The 16,594-nt window shown below is 38.3% G+C and overlaps 1 protein-coding gene across 2 annotated transcripts in view; it reads left to right on the forward strand.

The window, feature by feature from the left end:
• The first annotated feature begins 718 nt into the window (after positions 1-718).
• GCLC (glutamate-cysteine ligase catalytic subunit) overlaps positions 719-16,594 on the forward strand; it is a 31,661-nt gene continuing 15,785 nt past the window's right edge. The window contains exons 1-7 of one of the 2 annotated variants that reach the window (XM_087718964.1): positions 879-949; positions 7,100-7,173; positions 9,755-9,867; positions 11,746-11,928; positions 14,888-15,001; positions 15,467-15,525; positions 15,622-15,758. In XM_087718964.1, coding sequence (XP_087575090.1) covers positions 9,764-9,867; positions 11,746-11,928; positions 14,888-15,001; positions 15,467-15,525; positions 15,622-15,758 — 597 coding nt within the window. In that variant the 5' untranslated portion in view covers positions 879-949; positions 7,100-7,173; positions 9,755-9,763. Of the gene's footprint in view, positions 950-7,099; positions 7,174-9,754; positions 9,868-11,745; positions 11,929-14,887; positions 15,002-15,466; positions 15,526-15,621; positions 15,759-16,594 lie in introns of both variants that reach the window. The other variant, XM_087718963.1, reaches the window with a different exon arrangement.

The following is a 16,594-nucleotide window of genomic DNA, read 5'->3' on the forward strand; positions in this document are numbered from 1 at the left end:
ACACTGTTATGGACCGTCTTTGAAATTGGCCAGCGGAGCGTGTTATGTGTGTGTATGGAGCAAAAAACCCGAGAACAGGTAACCTCAACCTCCCAACGCCGGTGATAAAGAAGAAGGACGCAAACAGGGGAAGGAGGGAGAGGAGCGAGAGCCAGAAAGTGCTGAGTCACCGCATGACGCGACGTCAGTCCCGATCGCCTCCTTCCTTTCCCCCCCACACCCGGCCCCACGGCGCGCGCGAGAGCCAGAAAAACCGACCGTGCGCGTGCGCGCGTGCGCGAGCAAGACAGAGAGCGCTCCCCTAGTCTCCGCCCTCGGGGGTCACGTGCCACGCGGTTCCTCTGCCCTGAGGTGTGGGGGGGGGGGAGGAGACGGTCAGAACCATCGCGGCGGAGAGAGGGCGGCTGCCGGCGCTTTCTTTAAAAAAAAAAAAAAAAAAAAGTAGCCGAGCGTGCGAGAAGCCGAGGCGGCGGAAGAGTCTCCTCATCATCCCTCGTTTAAAGCGGGGAAAGCGGCGGGAGCGCCTTTTTTTCTTTTCCTCCTCTCCCTTTCCTCAGCCACTTCTCCCCCCCACCCTTACGCTTAGTGGATTCTCCCCTTGCCGTCTTTCCCGCCGCCTGAAGTAAGGTGTTTTTTTTGGCGGGGGGGGGAGGAGGGTTGTTTCTGAGGGGAGGGAAGCGGGCGGCGGCGGCGGCGGCCTCTCCGCGGGGTTGTCACGGCAGCGGGCTGCCTCTCTTCGCGCCTCCTCCTCTCCTTCTCCTCCTCCTCCTTCCTCCTGGTCCCCCGCTCGGGCAGAGCCATGGGGCTCCTGTCGCAGGGCTCCCCGCTCAGCTGGGAGAAGACGCAGCGGCACGCGGAGCACGTGCGCCGGCACGGCATCCAGCAGTTCCTGCACATCTACCGGGCCGTCGGAGAGAGGCACAAGGACGTGCTCAAGTGGGGAGACGAGGTGAGCCGGCCGGGCCTTAAAAAAAAAAAAACCCGACAGCCCAAAGAGTTAAGGGGGAAATTGGGGTGAGGGGGGGGGGACGGGGACCCTTCGGTAGATGGGAGGAGGAGGAAGGGGGATCCCTTCGGCTGCGCTTGGGGAAAGTCTCCTGATTGAGAGATAGGCCGACATCCCCCCCCCCCCCGTCTTCTCAGGTAGAAGAAGGTCGGTGCTGGAAGAAAGGAATGGAGGTGACTGGGGAGGGTGTGTGTGTGTGGAGAAGCGATCAGTTTATTTAAATCGGGATTTCCTTAAATTTCCTTAGGTGCGAAGGCTTAGAAATAGCAGTTAAGACTTATATACCGCTTCATAGGGCTTTCAGCCCTCTCTAAGCGGTTTACAGAGTCAGCATATTGCCCCCAACAATCCGATAGATAGATAAATAGATAGGTAGGTAGGTAGGTAGAGGGATAGAGAGAGAAATAGAAAGAGAGAGAAATACAGTAGATAGGGAGAGAGAGAGTAGGTAGGTAGGTAGGTAGATGATAGATAGATAGATAGATAGATAGATAGATAGATAGATAGATAGATAGATAGATAGATAGATAGATAGATAGCAATAGCAGTTAGACTTATATAGCGCTTCATAGGGCTTTCAGCCCTCTCTAAGCGGTTTACAGAGTCAGCATATCGCCCCCAACAATCTGATAGATGATAGGTAGGTAGGTAGGTAGGTAGGTAGGTAGGTAGGTAGGTAGGTAGGGGGATAGAGAGAGAAATAGAAAGAGAGAGAAATACAGTAGATAGGGAGAGAGAGAGTAGGTAGGTAGGTAGGTAGATAGATAGATAGATAGATAGATAGATGATAGATAGATAGATAGATAGATAGATAGATAGATAGATAGCAATAGCAATTAGGCTTATATACCGCTTCATAGGGCTTTCAGTCCTCTCTAAGCGGTTTTACAGAGTCAGCATATATCGCCCCCAACAACAATCCGGGTCCTCATTTCACCCACCTCGGAAGGATGGAAGGCTGAGTCAACCCTGAGCCGGTGAGATTTGAACTGCTGAACTAGCAGTCAGCTGAAGTGGCCTGCAGTACTGCACCCTAACCACTGCGCCACCATGAAGTCCCTTCCCTGTCGCTCAACCTACCTGAGGCTGGGTTCACAAGCCAGCATTTTCCCCCCCTCCTCCCACTCTCCTTTCTGTACCATTAACTGGAATATGTATGTATATGTATATATACACACATGTGTAGATACGTACATATACATACAGACCACCAAGCCACGTCCACCCAGATGGTCATTGGGGGGAGAGAACCGGTTGTTAAATTACTTGAATCCTACAGAGCAGTGGTGGGATTCAAGTAATTTAACAACCGGTTCTCTCCCCCCAATGACCATCTGGGTGGACGTGGCTCGGTGGTCATGTGATTGGATTGGCATGGCCAACTCAACATCACTCAGGTCGATGGACGCTTCGCCTTAGCTGTGACAATGGTAATAAGGGATAAGCGGAGAGGCAGTTTCTGTAAGCAGGTCAATAAAGATGAGGCTAGAAACAACACCAGAATGTTTCCTTCCTGCCTTCCTTACAGGATTAGCCCTGTAAAGTGGAAAGAAACAAAAGGAGATTTCTTCCAACAACCGGTTCTCCCAACTGCTTAGAAAGTTAACAACCGGTTCTCCCGGGTAGGTGCGAACCGGTTGAATCCCACCACTGATACAGACTGTACAATCTGAAGCTGGTGGGAAAGTAAAATGCTATCCACCATTCTGTTCTTGATTGCTTTTGGCCCAGACTTGTTTTGATCTCCAGCACTCTTTGAAAAATTCCTTGCATAGGGGGGGGAAAAAGCAATTAATAATAGCTTATGGATTTCTGTCTTTTAGGACTATTTAACAGTTATAAATTGTTCTTTTACTTTGTTCTTGCCAATATCAGACTGTCTTAAAGCAGAGACCTTGCGTTTTTATGTTAGTAGTATAGTAGTAACTGGAAATTTCACTTTGGATATACAGTATGTTTGGATACCAGAAGGGTCAGATTGCCGATGTGCATGGATGAATGAATCTCTTCATCTGTAAGCAGTTTTATATTTATGTTTCATTGCGCTCCATCCAGAGGTGGGTTCCTACCAGCTCATACCTATTCGGTAGAACCGGTTCGTCAAATCTACCGAACCGGTTAGAAGAGGTTCCACCAGTGGACCTGGAAAGCAGGCCACACCTACAGAAGAGGTTCCAAATTTTTTTGAAACCCACCACTGGCAAGGATCTTGTAACTTGACAGCTTTAAGACTTGCATGCTTCAATGCCAGAGTTTCTGACTAGCTACTTGGACCGCCTAAGTACTAATTCATAATTTCATATCCAGTCACATGGGCAGCAAGCCACTCCCATCTGGTCACATGGGTGGCATGTGGGTGTGACCTCCCACAAAGGAGGTCACACCCACAGAATAGGTTCCAACAATTTTTGAAACCCACTACTGGCTCCATCCTATTAACAATTAATGTCCTGTTAGTATACTGAGTATTACTATAGGAAAGTCAAGCAGTTGTTTGTCTGAGGCCTCTATAATCTAGATTCTGTGTTTGATAGAGATGTGCCTTATAATGAAGTCCCAGTAGTATCTTAACAGATTATTGGGGTATCGGTCTCACTTTTTTAATTTAAAGCATTTACAGTATATACTGCTCAAGAGCTGGGGAAGTTCTCAAGAGCAATTGGCATTACTGTACTTACTTGAGGCATCAAACACTAAAGTTGAGTTGGATCAGGGAAGGATACTATTTGAAAAAAGTGGTATTCAGAATTCTCTTAATCAATTAATTTTCTGGCATTGAATATGTTCATCAATTTTGTTTTATTTATGAAATGTATAAGCCATTTGTTCCCAGACAAATTAGTCTGTGATATAACATAGTTAATCCAGAAAGCAGGATACCAACAACCTGCAAAGCATATTATTTCTTCATGTTTCATATGTTTTAAGGAATTTTCAACCGTTGTTTTTTTTTGCAGTCTGCCCCCAAAAAATTAGTAGGGAATTTATTAATAATTTTGATATTTGCAAAAAAACCCCATAAATAACTATATTTCCCATTGAAAATGACTGAGGTAAATGAAGCTAGAAAAAAATATTTAGTATGAATTGAATTGGTCACTGATTTTATTGCTTGACAATGTAAATGAAGCTAGAAAAAAACATTTAGTATGAATTGAATTGGTCATTGATTTTATTGCTTGACAATGTAATTGAAGCTGAACTGTAAACAATTTGTAAATTCTCTGTATATAATTAGTTCTCTATGTCCAAAGAATTTATTTCATTGTGAAAATGAGGCTTTCTAAGAATGAAAACTTTGTGCTTGAATTACGTTTATGTAATACTCATAATATATGAAAATAACAATTTGGCCCATCAAATTCTCTTAAAGAGGTACTGACTTGAAGAGAAACCTTCAGATGCATTACACTTTGATAGTGACTTTTGAATACAATTTTGGTCAAAGCCTACTTGAATCTTTTATCCAAATTGATACCAAAGAGGAGTTTTGAAACTCTTTTTCTTGAGATCTTTTCTTCTTTCATCCTCAAAGATTCTTAACTGCCAATTTATTGAAATATATGTTGTGTGCTAATACTGAGGAAAGCTTATTTTTTACAGCTCAATCAGTCTGAAAATATTCCAAAATTGTATTACATACAGAAATAAATCATAGAATCATTTCAAAGGATTTAGATTATGCATACTTTAAAAAATAATCCATACAATTTTGTACGTTAGAGCTATGATAATTGCTCTATGCATTGTAATAAACAGATTTCATAAGACAACTCCAGACTTGTGATGCCCAGGGGCATGGTACATCACAAACACTGAAGATGAATATGCCAGTAAAACGTTTTTACATTGAAAAAATAGCTGTAAATATTTTTTTAACAAAGATAAATCAGGTAATTAAACTATAGCTCTCACATTTATAAATATTGATGGGTTCAATTTTAGGTAGATTGCATTCATAGATATGTTGTTATAAAAAGTAGGGGAAAATGCATTATGTTGCATACCGTACATTATTACTATAAACTTACTTGCTAGTAGTTCTTTTAAATATTCTTATTATCTGTACATATCAGGAACAGAATCTCTGACCATCTATTTACAAAGCATAGGCTCTACCAGCCAGCTATAACCTTTCATCAAGATTGATAGCTTTGCATTTGCTGTAGGTATAGAATTATATAACTCTTCTACACTTATTTTCAATTCCAGGAAAATCAAATTGCCAATAAAAAATCTTGAAAAGTTATATATAAAGTGCATAGACATTCATTTCAGAAATTAGCAAATTCTCACCAGGTATAAGAAATAATGACCATATTTTATCGCTTCTCTTGGTTTTCCTGCCTGGGACAAAACAAACTATGAAATACATCTGCAATACATCTGTCTTGTTTCTCTTGTAGCAAACCTGGATTATTAAGGAATGAAGTATCAAGGGAAAAACACCCTCTAGCTTATGACTTTTGTATATTAAGAGAACTAGGAATTCAGATATAATATTAAGCTAGTGTTACCAAATCAGATTTGAAAAACTCTGGTTGACCATTAAATGGTTTATTTATCATTTTGTTTATGTCTAGTGATTATCTAGATTTTTACACATCATGCCTGGTAGTTGTAATTAAATGCCAAGGGAGAGTTCCTGACGTTTGCTGCTCTGGTTGCAGGAGGAGCAATTTTGAAGAGATATGTTTGAACAGATTCCTTATATACATCCTAACTTGCCTCACCAAGAGACAGTTCTTTCAGATGGTTAAAACATGTATTTTAGCCTGGGGACAGAAATTAAAAAAAAATGTTATCAGTTTTTGTAATCAGAGTCAACAGTATTGGATAGGTCTTGGTTAAAACTATCGATACTAACTTGAGCATAATCATATTTTTAGCTTCTGTGATAGAAAAGTGGCCTAGGTCTCCTAATTTCCTATGCTTATTTCTGCCAAATTCTAAATACACTAAATTGAAGGTTAACATTTCTTAGGGATGAATTTGAAGTCTCTACAGGTTATATGTTCATCCTAGTTACTCAGAAACAGGCCCCAGTGTTTTTGGTAGAGCTGGGCCCCAGGAAAGTGCAGACCTAGGTAAACCAGTGAAACTTGTTTTTAATTCTGACAGGATCGAATTTTAATAAAATAAATAGGAAAATTATAAAGACAAATTTTTATCTGTAGGGCAGTATGAGTTAAGTTTCCAAACAAAAATAAACTACTGACACACATTTTGCTTTAAATATAATTTTTACCGTTGATAAATAGTATTGAAGTTGTACTTGGTACAAATTATAACTTTTGTTAAAAGACAGGTGACTTAGGTCCTTCTGATATTAAAATGGGGCTTGCTTGTAAAAAATAGAAGTCGATTCTATAAATGCTTTTTAGTATAACATACCATATATTGTGATTTTAAGATACCAAAACCTCAGTATTTTTGTGTTTTATTTTATTTAAAAGGAAATGCAGATATATACAAAAATCATAAATAGGAAAGAAAGAAACCTGGAGTTAAATGTTAAGATTTATGGAAATTGGTGGACGTACATATACATATTTTTACACTAGTATAAAAGATCATCAGCTTTGATTGTTGAAACTGTATGTAGAGATGTTCTTATTCTGTACATATCCAAGTAAATGACACAGATAATATTTTTATAATACTCTTGTATAATGAAATGGGTTTGCTGGTAGAATAATAATCTGAGTGGTATCATTAGATTCAATCTGTAGTTTAAAAAATTCTTCTTTGTTATGCTTGTAATTTTTGCTTTTGTCAATCCTTAGTTTGCTGTACTTTACTGTGGGAAAATATAACAATGCCATTTCTTGATATTAAGATTACTGATTTCTCTTCCGGTATATAAGCTTTTACTAGATTAGATACATCATGTTTGCTTTTTAATACAAGACAAAATTGTGTTAGAAATCTGAAATTCAAGCTTAATGTGATACCTATTCTAAGTGGTGGGAGGGGAGAGGAGTTTTAGGATCTTTTGCTGGTAGTACTCTCTCTGATCTACAAATTGATACTATATGCAATAAACACATCAAGGACCCCTGATAAACACTCTCTGCATAATCAAACTTTCAGCAAGCTGAAAAGACGAACTAACTGCTTCACCACAATCAAGTTTTGTTCTCATTATCTGCCAATCTGAAGAAAATGTAAGAGCTTTGTTTAACTAGAATTTGTGCTCTGTCTTTTTGAAATTGCCCTAGAGGCAATATGTAGTAGCTGTTGACAAAACATTGCCTATTGACATTGGAATGTTGATTGTGCATCATCTTTGCAGAGATGCTGCCTAAGAAATTGTTTGCTGAAATATTTGTATTTTAAAAAGTCAATAATTAATCTAACGTTACATCATATTGCTCTTCTTTCTATAATCCATTAAAACCCCTAAGTCAAAAATTCCATTTTCATTTTTATGGAAAAAGTCAACAAGACTATTCCAGTCACCAATAAATATAATATGTATTTTCTCCAATCAAAGAAATTTATTTATATTTCATATTTAAAGTTAATTTATCCATTTCAGCAATATTTGTCAATTTCACCAACCATTCTTCTATAGTGAATAGTGTTGAATCTTTCCATCTTTCTGCATATAGTCATCTCACTGCTATGATCATACATTGAAATAAGCTTCCATGAGTTTTTTTTTTTCTGTTTATTCATTAATTCTAAAAGGGAAAGTTCTGGGTTCATTTGAGTCCTCTGTATCAAAGTATATATCTGGATCCTTTTTTTTTTTTAGTGTTTTACATGTCTACCAGGCATGATAAAACATCCGTTCATATTATTCATATTTCCAGCATAGATTTAAGAGTCTCTATACATTCCAGATAATTTTTCTGGCATCATGGGCCAACAGAACATCATTTTATAAAAACATCTCTTTATATCATAACACAGTGTAAAGTTCTACCCTTTTAACCACATGTTTTTCCATTATTCCATCTGTATACATCTATATTATAAACAAACTTCTTGGCCCACTTTATCATACATTCTTTAACTTCCTCCTATGTTTCAAATTTCAGCAAAAGTTTGTACGTTTATAAATTATATATTCATGATCCGTACACAAATGTATTTCAAATTCTGACTTTTCTCCTTTGTTGAATGCCTCCAGCTAAGCACTGATTTCCTGGAAATGCTTTAACTTGGATTCCTGTACTGATCAGGGAATTTGGATTTAATGTCTTACAAAGTTCCTTCCAAGTCAGTGGTTCTGTATTTCAGTATTTTATCCAATAATAAAGTAATGTTGGGTTTCTAAGATCTTTCATTTTATGCTACTTTTGCAGATTTTCAGATATAATGAATTCTGTTTTATGTTTCTGTCTGCACTGATGAAAGTCGGAAGTTACTTGTTTTTTGTAGTCAGTTTCTTTATCGACTGCATCCCCAATTGGCTTTTTCCTCTCTTCCCCCCCCCCAGGTTTTTTCCTTATTCAAATTCAAAATATATGTTATGCATTCTAATGAAACTTAGTGAATGTATCAGTGGTGGGTTCCTACCGGTTTGGCCGGTTCCTACCGGTTTGGCCGAACCAGTAGTGGTTTGGCAGCCTGGGTCGCTGGAACCAGCAGCAACCCAGGCCTGCTACACCTCCGAACCGGTTCTCCAAGCGGCACCATATAGAGCCGACGTGGCGCAGTGGTTAAATGCAGCACTGCAGGCTACTTCAGCTGACTGCAGTTCGGCTGTTCAAATCTCACCGGCTCAGGGTTGACTCAGCCTTCCATCCTTCCGAGGTGGGTAAAATGAGGACCCAGACTGTGGGGGTGATATGCTGACTCTGTAAACTGCTTAGAGAGGGCTGAAAACCCTATGAAGCGGTATATAAGTCTAACTGCTATGCTATTGCTATTGTTTTTTTGCTTCTGTGCATGCGCAGAGCAATTTTTATTGATTTTCCAGAAGTGACGTATACATTTCTGTTTTGAACTTGCGTAAGGTGACTGGACGTGGCTGCTAGAATAGACTTGAATAACAGCTAAATTCTGTTTAGTTCAATTTGGTACAGAATAATGTCCTGTTATTCTGGGCAAGGACCACGTTGTAAATAAATTGCACGTTGTAAAGTTTGATAAAAAATATAGCTTTGTCATTCCCATGAAGTCAGCAAAAAAAAAAACCAGTTTGAGTCAGCTACTTTGATATAAAATTGTACTGAAAGGTACAGAGTTTATATTTCCTAAGACATTTTATATTGGTAAATATAATATACATACCATTGTAATAGCCTCATTTAAACTATTTTGATTCAAAAAGTACTAGGATGGATGTTCATTTGGATGTTTGTAATGCTGGGTGCTAGAGTTTTCTAACATTCTCTTTAGTTGCCTTCTATATTGTGAGTAGCTGTAAGTCTTAAAAGTGAAAATTTGTGACAACAAAATCTTGAGATAAATTTAAGTAGAATGGATTGAAAAAAGCTTAGGCAGGCTTTCATCCTTGATCAAAACATGCTGAGGAGGCTAGAAACCACCGTGCAACTGCTGAGTAAATATTACACTTTACTGATACATTGTGGGCAAAAAAGGGCTTGTAAAATTTGCAGCTTGATGTGCAAAAATTAAAAAAAAGTATGCATTTTTAAATATCCCCATTTAGAAAACGTTACCATGAAATCTGCTTTTAAGAATTATAATTCCTCAGGTCATCAATTTGTGAACTTGGTGTTTTTCTGTTTTGTGAGCTAAAAATTATATTATGAATTTATCTTGGCTTTTTAGGTGGAATATATGTTGGTAGCTTTTGACCATAAAAATAAGAGAGCGCAGTTATCATTAACTGGAGAAGAAGTACTTCATACTTTACAAGAAAAAGGTGAAAGAATAAATCCAAAGTAAGTAATCGGCATGTATTTTAATCTATCTGTCTACTACAAGTCACGTTTGGCTTCTGCCTGGACAGATCCATGAAGTTTTTACAGCAATGTTTTTGGAAATAGTTTGCCATTGCCATGAGTGACTGGGCCCAAAGTTATCCAGCAGTCCCTCAGTTGTAACTAGTTTCTTTAATCACTTCACCAAATTGGCTCTCATTTTTCTAAACAATGGGAAATGCATTTTCATAAATATTTGTTTGCATGTACCCTAAAAAAATCAGTGCTTGTAATTTGCAGCAACAACACAGTGGCATGTTTCTAATTTAATTATTTAATTAATATTTAATTATTAAAATGTTTGATTTTGTATGGGCAAAATACAATTCGCATTGAAGCAGTAGAAGTGATGTGCCAGTGCCTGGAGGCTGTTAGAGTCTGGATGGGAGCAAACAAGTTGGCACTCAATCCAGACAAGACTGAGTGGCTTCTGATGTTCTCTCCCAAAGATTGTCCAACTGTTCCATCTCTCAGGCTGGGGGGTGAAATTATACGCCCCTCAGAGAGGGTTCGCAATTTGGGAGTCCTCCTGGACCCACAGCTGACTCTAGAACACCATCTGTCAGCTGTGACCAGGGGGACCTTTGCCCAGGTCCGCCTGGTGCACCAATTGCGACCCTACCTGGATCGGGAGGCTCTTCAGACAGTCACTCACGCCCTTGTGACCTCAAGACTGGATTATTGTAATGTGCTCTACATGGGGCTGCCCTTGAAGAGTGTTCGAAGACTCCAATTAGTCCAGAATGCAGCCACGCGAGCGATTGTGGGTGCACCAAGGTACACCCACGTTACACCTATCCTCCGCGAGCTGCACTGGCTACCTATTAGTCTCCGAATCCGCTTCAAGGTGCTGGTCGCTACCTATAAAGCCCTACATGGCATCGGACCTGGGTACCTGAGAGACCACCTCCTGCCGATTACCTCTCTCAAACCAATTAGATCGCACAGGTTGGGTCTCCTCCGGATTCCATCTGCCAGCCAATGTCGGCTGGCGACTCCCCGGAGGAGGGCCTTCTCGGTTGCAGCTCCGGCCCTCTGGAACGAGCTCCCTGTTGAGATCCGGACCCTTACTACTCTCCCGGCCTTCCGCAAAGCCACCAAGTCCTGGCTGTTCCAGCAGGCTGGGGGGAGCTGAGAAGCATCTACCTCCACAGAAATTGTGAATGTTGGTTTTGTTTTTAATATGTTGTCTTTGTCTTGTTCCCCCCTTTCCCTTGTCTTTTGTGAGCCGCCCGGAGTCCTCCGGGAGTGGGCGGCACACAAGACAAATAAATAAATAAATAAATTTTATGCCAGCTATGTTTTAAAAATCTTCATTGGTTTTGTTGACCTAAAGATTAATTATGTATGGTGTAGTGCTGATGTACTTATACTATTGCATATTTTCTCCCCAAAAATTTGGAATCCCTAATAATCATAAAACAACATTCTAAGCCAGAGTTCCCCAACATTTCTGGCTTTGCGGGATTGGCGAGGGGAGAGGGGATGTTTCAGCATGTGCACAGCTCCATTTACATAAGTGGCGTGCATGCACACCTGCCACTCAGGCAAATTGAGTGTGCACGCACATGCTTGCTCGTCCACTACTCACACAAATGAGGCTGTGGGGGTGTGTGCTTGGCAGCCTTTCCCACAGCCTAGTTGCAATCCCCTAACGGCCCACAGGTTGGAGACCCCTGTTGTAAGTAAATTAAGGTACTAGATTAATCCATCCCCATCCCAAATCAAGGTTTTTACCTTTGTTTGCCTGGTCCAGAGTTAAAAGCTAAATTACAGTTGCATGCTATGTAAGTATTCTTTGTTGTGGAAAATGCTTTCAGTTCTCATTTGATTTTTCAGCCATCCAACATTATGGAGACCAGAGTATGGGAGCTACATGATCGAAGGGACTCCTGGGCAGCCATATGGAGGAACAATGTCTGAATTTAACACTGTACAGGACAACATGAGGAAGCGGCGCCAGGAAGCTGCTTCAGTACTAAAAAAAGATGAAGCTGTTTGCACTGTCACATCATTTCCAAGGTTAGATTCTGTTTTTTCTAATAGTTTGAAAAGATAGTGGTTTCAAATGGCCGTGACTCAGAAGAAAGTTGTGATATTAAAGCTATTTTAAAAAGAGGAAGATTCGCCATAAAAAAATTTCCCATTTAGAGCCACTGCTACTTAGTTATATCTGCAGCAGCGCTTAAAAGTTTGCGAACCTGTTTGAATTTTCAATATTTCTGCATAAATATAACCTAAAACATGATCTCTTCTCCACACGTCCTGAAATTAGATAAAGAGAATCCAATTAAGCAAATGAATTGGAAGTATTACACTTGTTTATTTATTCCTGAGTAAAATGATCCAAGCAAATCAAAAAGTTATTGGAAGAAATGTTCCGTGGATGGATCTAACCAAAATATTTTTTTTCACCTCCATGAAAACTGTTGTTTGACAAAAGGCAAAGACTGCATTCCAGTGTAAGAACTTTATTTCATCTGAGCAACATGCTGATGACAAAATAAATAGTCCTCAACATATAACTGTAATGGACCCTGGAATTTCTCTGTTTAAAAACCAGACACCAGCAAGGTTGCTGTGGGATACTGGTATGGCCTGGTATTATTAAAGATGAGCTAGTTGGACCTTTTCGGTTTGAAGATAGACTCAAAATCATCTCCCAAAGTTACTGCCAGTTTTTACAAGACACTTCCTTCAAGCAGTGGTACAGGAAAAATTCTGCAACTTTCAAGAAGACCATGATTTTTATGCAATGCTCCATTGCATGCCTCAATGTACTCCACTGTGTGGCTTCCCAGTAAAGGTCTTAAAGATGAAAGAATAATGACATGGGCCCCTTCCTCACCTGATCTAGACCCTATTGAGAACTTGTGGGCCCTTCTTAAAGAGGAGATTTACGCTAATGGAAAACATTTCTCTGAACAGTGGCTGGAAGGCTGTAGTTGCTACTGCACAAAAAGTTGATCGTCAACAGATCAAGAAAGTGACAGACTCCACAAAGGAAAGATTTATGACTATTATTAAAAAGAAGAGTAGTTACATTGGTCATTATTTTTTTTTAAAATATCAGAAATGTTTATTTGTAAATTTTGAGTTTATTTATTTTACTTTAACAGATTAAAATAAATGAGTGAGATGGGGAAATTTTTCTTTTTCATTTGGTTGCGTAATAATTGCACACTAATAGTTGCCCAATTATTGTGCACACACAGATATTCTGCTAAGAAAGCCAAAATCTCACTTTTACTTTCTTAAATATTCAGGTTTGAGGTTTATTAACATTTTGAATTGACCGAGAGCACTGTAGTTGTTCAATAATAAAATTAATCCTCAAAAATATGACGTCTAATTGTGCACACAGGGTACATATTCCAGCATTCCTTGTTGTGTCCAACTAGATGTGTTTAGGAAACTCAGAGATAGGAAGTTGACTTTTTTTCTGCTACTTTTTCCTAGCAGCTAGTAATCAAATCATGCTATCTGTGATTGTAGAGATAGCAAGTAACATCAAGACTAAAAGTCATTCATACTACAATCCTCCATGAGTTTGGTCAGCCTCCTTTTAAATTCATTAAAATTGGGGGTGATCATCATGTGTGATGGTATCAAATTTATTTACAAAAAGTATACTTCAGTGGAGTATTGCGTAAATTTTAATTTTAGCATTTTTTTAAAGATTTGATCTGGAGTTGATTTGATTGAATCAGATGCCAAATGATTTGATGATTTCAATCAATTTGAAAAATGGAATAAACTTGATTCAGTGCTTTGAATATAAATGTCAAATAACTTCCTTTTTTTTTTCAAATTTTATTAGAGTTGATCCATACATCCTAATGTTTAGTTTAGTTTAATGAGTGATGTTTAATACATTAATACATTTAATGCACTAGAACAGTGGTTCTCAAACTGTGGTCCACAAACCCCTGGGGGGGCTGCGACGTCACGGGGTCTGCAAAGGCTTGGAGAAATGTTATGATTTAAATCTTGAGTTAACCCTTAACTACAGACATACTTGTTTGGCTGCGCTATTATAGACATGAGGCCATAATGACCACTCTAGCTGCTGGTCATAGTCCAGGTAATTACACTACAATATTGTGACTAGCGGTTCTGGATCTATTGCTTCCAAAAGGTGCAGAAGACCATTTGAATTTGTTCTTGCCATATAAGTTATTGGACGACATAGATTGTACCTGGTCACCAATTTCACCTGGAGCTTCATCACTGCTGATGTCAGAATCGGCAGCGGCAACAGTTTCATCGTTGTCCATTACAAAAATTTTCGTTGCAATCCAATTCCACTTCAGTCAGATTATTCTCTGCTTCTTCATATCATGTTAGAATAGTTTCTTTGAAGTTTGGATCACCAAATCACACACTATTTGGCAGAAAATGTGGTCCCGACATAAAAAAAAAAATACGTTAACAAAGATCTGCGGTCACAACTCACATTCAAATGCCACTACAGAAAACACCAAATAACTCTACATTCTTATTGGCATGAAAACAAAAGCTATTCGCAACCAGAACAGTCCCATTTCTAAAAATATGGATGTTCCAAACATTTTGGAAAACTGTTGGAGTCACTATGACCATGGATCTGTGGTTATGTGTTAAGTCTTGAGGACTTAACGGTATTTAGAAGGGGTCTGTGGTAAAGAGAAAATTGAGAGCCATTGTACTAGAACATTTCTTTCTACTTAGAAACATATTTGGCAAATTTCTTACCTGTTTCGGATCAGGTTGTTGTTTTTTTGCAGAAACAAAACTAACCTATTTTAATTGATTAGATAAAATGTGCATTTACTGAGTGCCTTTAGCTGTTTTGATTATTGTCTATAGAAGAGTTGTGCCAAGCATATAAGTACTATTCTTAATAAACTTTGGTTTTACTTTCGTTCTGGAATATTTCTAATATACCTTTACTAAACGAATCTTTTGTCAACTAGAGATCTCAATTTGATTGCATTTGTAGATTAGGTTGTCCAGGATTTACGATACCAGAGTATCATCCAACCCCTATCGAGACGGGAGCCTCAAAGTCTCTTTTTTTCCCAGATGAGGCTATAAACAAGCACCCCAGGTTTAGGTAAGTACGTTTTGAATAGGAATACAGATGTGTGCTAATTCATAATAATTTAAATTTGGCATGAGGTTCACCACTCACATTGAATATAGTTACTTTTTCTATAGATAGTATTTTAGTTTTATCAATGCTTTTAATAGGCTGCATTTAACATTTAACATAAAATACATTTAACAAATATTTCACTTAGCAACTGAAGTTTTGGACTCGGTTGTGATCCTAAGTTCAGGACTACATGTAATTGTTATTTTGCAATGTTTACAAATAAGTAGGCTCTTTTCTGACATTATTTCTCATAACTCTCTGTATCAAGATAGTGTTGATATAATTCACTGAATGCAAATAATTTTTAATCCGCGTAGTAAGTTAGGAAGCCCGTAAACCAAATATCAATCTAAAAAGTTATAAAACTGTTGGAAAATGTTTGTTTTGAGAAAACATCTCAGAATTTTTTGTTGTTTTTTTTAGTACTTTAACGAGAAATATTCGACACAGAAGAGGCGAAAAAGTAATTATAAATGTACCAAGTAAGTGAAAAAAAAGCAATTTACTGTTGTTTTTTTGTTGTTGTTTAAAAAAAAAATTAGCCCGGAGCTTAACCTTTTGTCAAATGTCTTATTCAGTATTTAAGGACAAGAATACTCCATCACCGTTTATAGAAATATTTCCTAGTGACGATGGTGAAGCAGCAAGAGCAGCTAAACCCGATCATGTATATATGGATGCCATGGGATTTGGAATGGGCAATTGTTGCCTTCAGGTAAACTCACTGAAATAAGTCCACTGTTAAATATTTTTACTCTTTTCTTTTAGTTTTGTGTTGTTTTCACAACAGTTATTTGAATTTTTCAGTTACATATTCTGTAGCCAGATTTTATATATTACAGGCATGTATTTTTCCCTGCTGTTCATTGCACAACTAGGCATTTTTTTTCCTTCTTTCCAAAAATAATAACTTAATTCAAGCAACATGCCAAGCTGTGGTAATTGTTAATATTTTATAAACAACTGATAGACCAGTAGTAGACAGCAAATAATACAAGGTTAGTAATTTTCTACAAGTTTATCATCTAATAGGCACACAAGGAGGAAAAGTGAGGGCTAACTAAAACAGTCATAACAAAGGAGATGGAAAAATAATAGTGTAGAAGAGAAGATTCAAAAATTGCATTGAATAATGTGAGTGACTGAATTCTTAAAACATCTGAAGGCAGTGAGTTGCAAAAATAAATAAAACAATTAAAGAATTAAATGTTGTAGCATTTTAAAGAGATTGGAATGAAAGAAAAGGAGAGTGTTGTACAATGTAGAGCAAAATAAAAAGTCACGAGGAGCACTGATGTGTTTAAAAGTGCAGATCAAAATTGTAAAATAATTTTTCAAGTGAAAGATTGATACAAAAATGACCCATCCTGGTTTTTATGGTAAGATGTCTGGACTTCAACTCCCAGAATTCCCCAGCCAGCGAATGCTGGCTGGGGAATTCTGGGAGTTGAAGTCCAGACATCTTCAAGTGGCCAAGGTTGAAAAACACTGAGTTAAAGGAAAAGGGAATGACATGTAAGACAGTTAAGTATTGCAAAACACAAGTGAAAA

Source organism: Thamnophis sirtalis, unplaced genomic scaffold, assembly GCF_051295495.1.
Source record: "Thamnophis sirtalis isolate CommonGarterSnake01/CBP01778 unplaced genomic scaffold, rThaSir2_p1.2 scaffold_6, whole genome shotgun sequence".
NCBI lineage: Eukaryota > Metazoa > Chordata > Lepidosauria > Squamata > Natricidae > Thamnophis > Thamnophis sirtalis.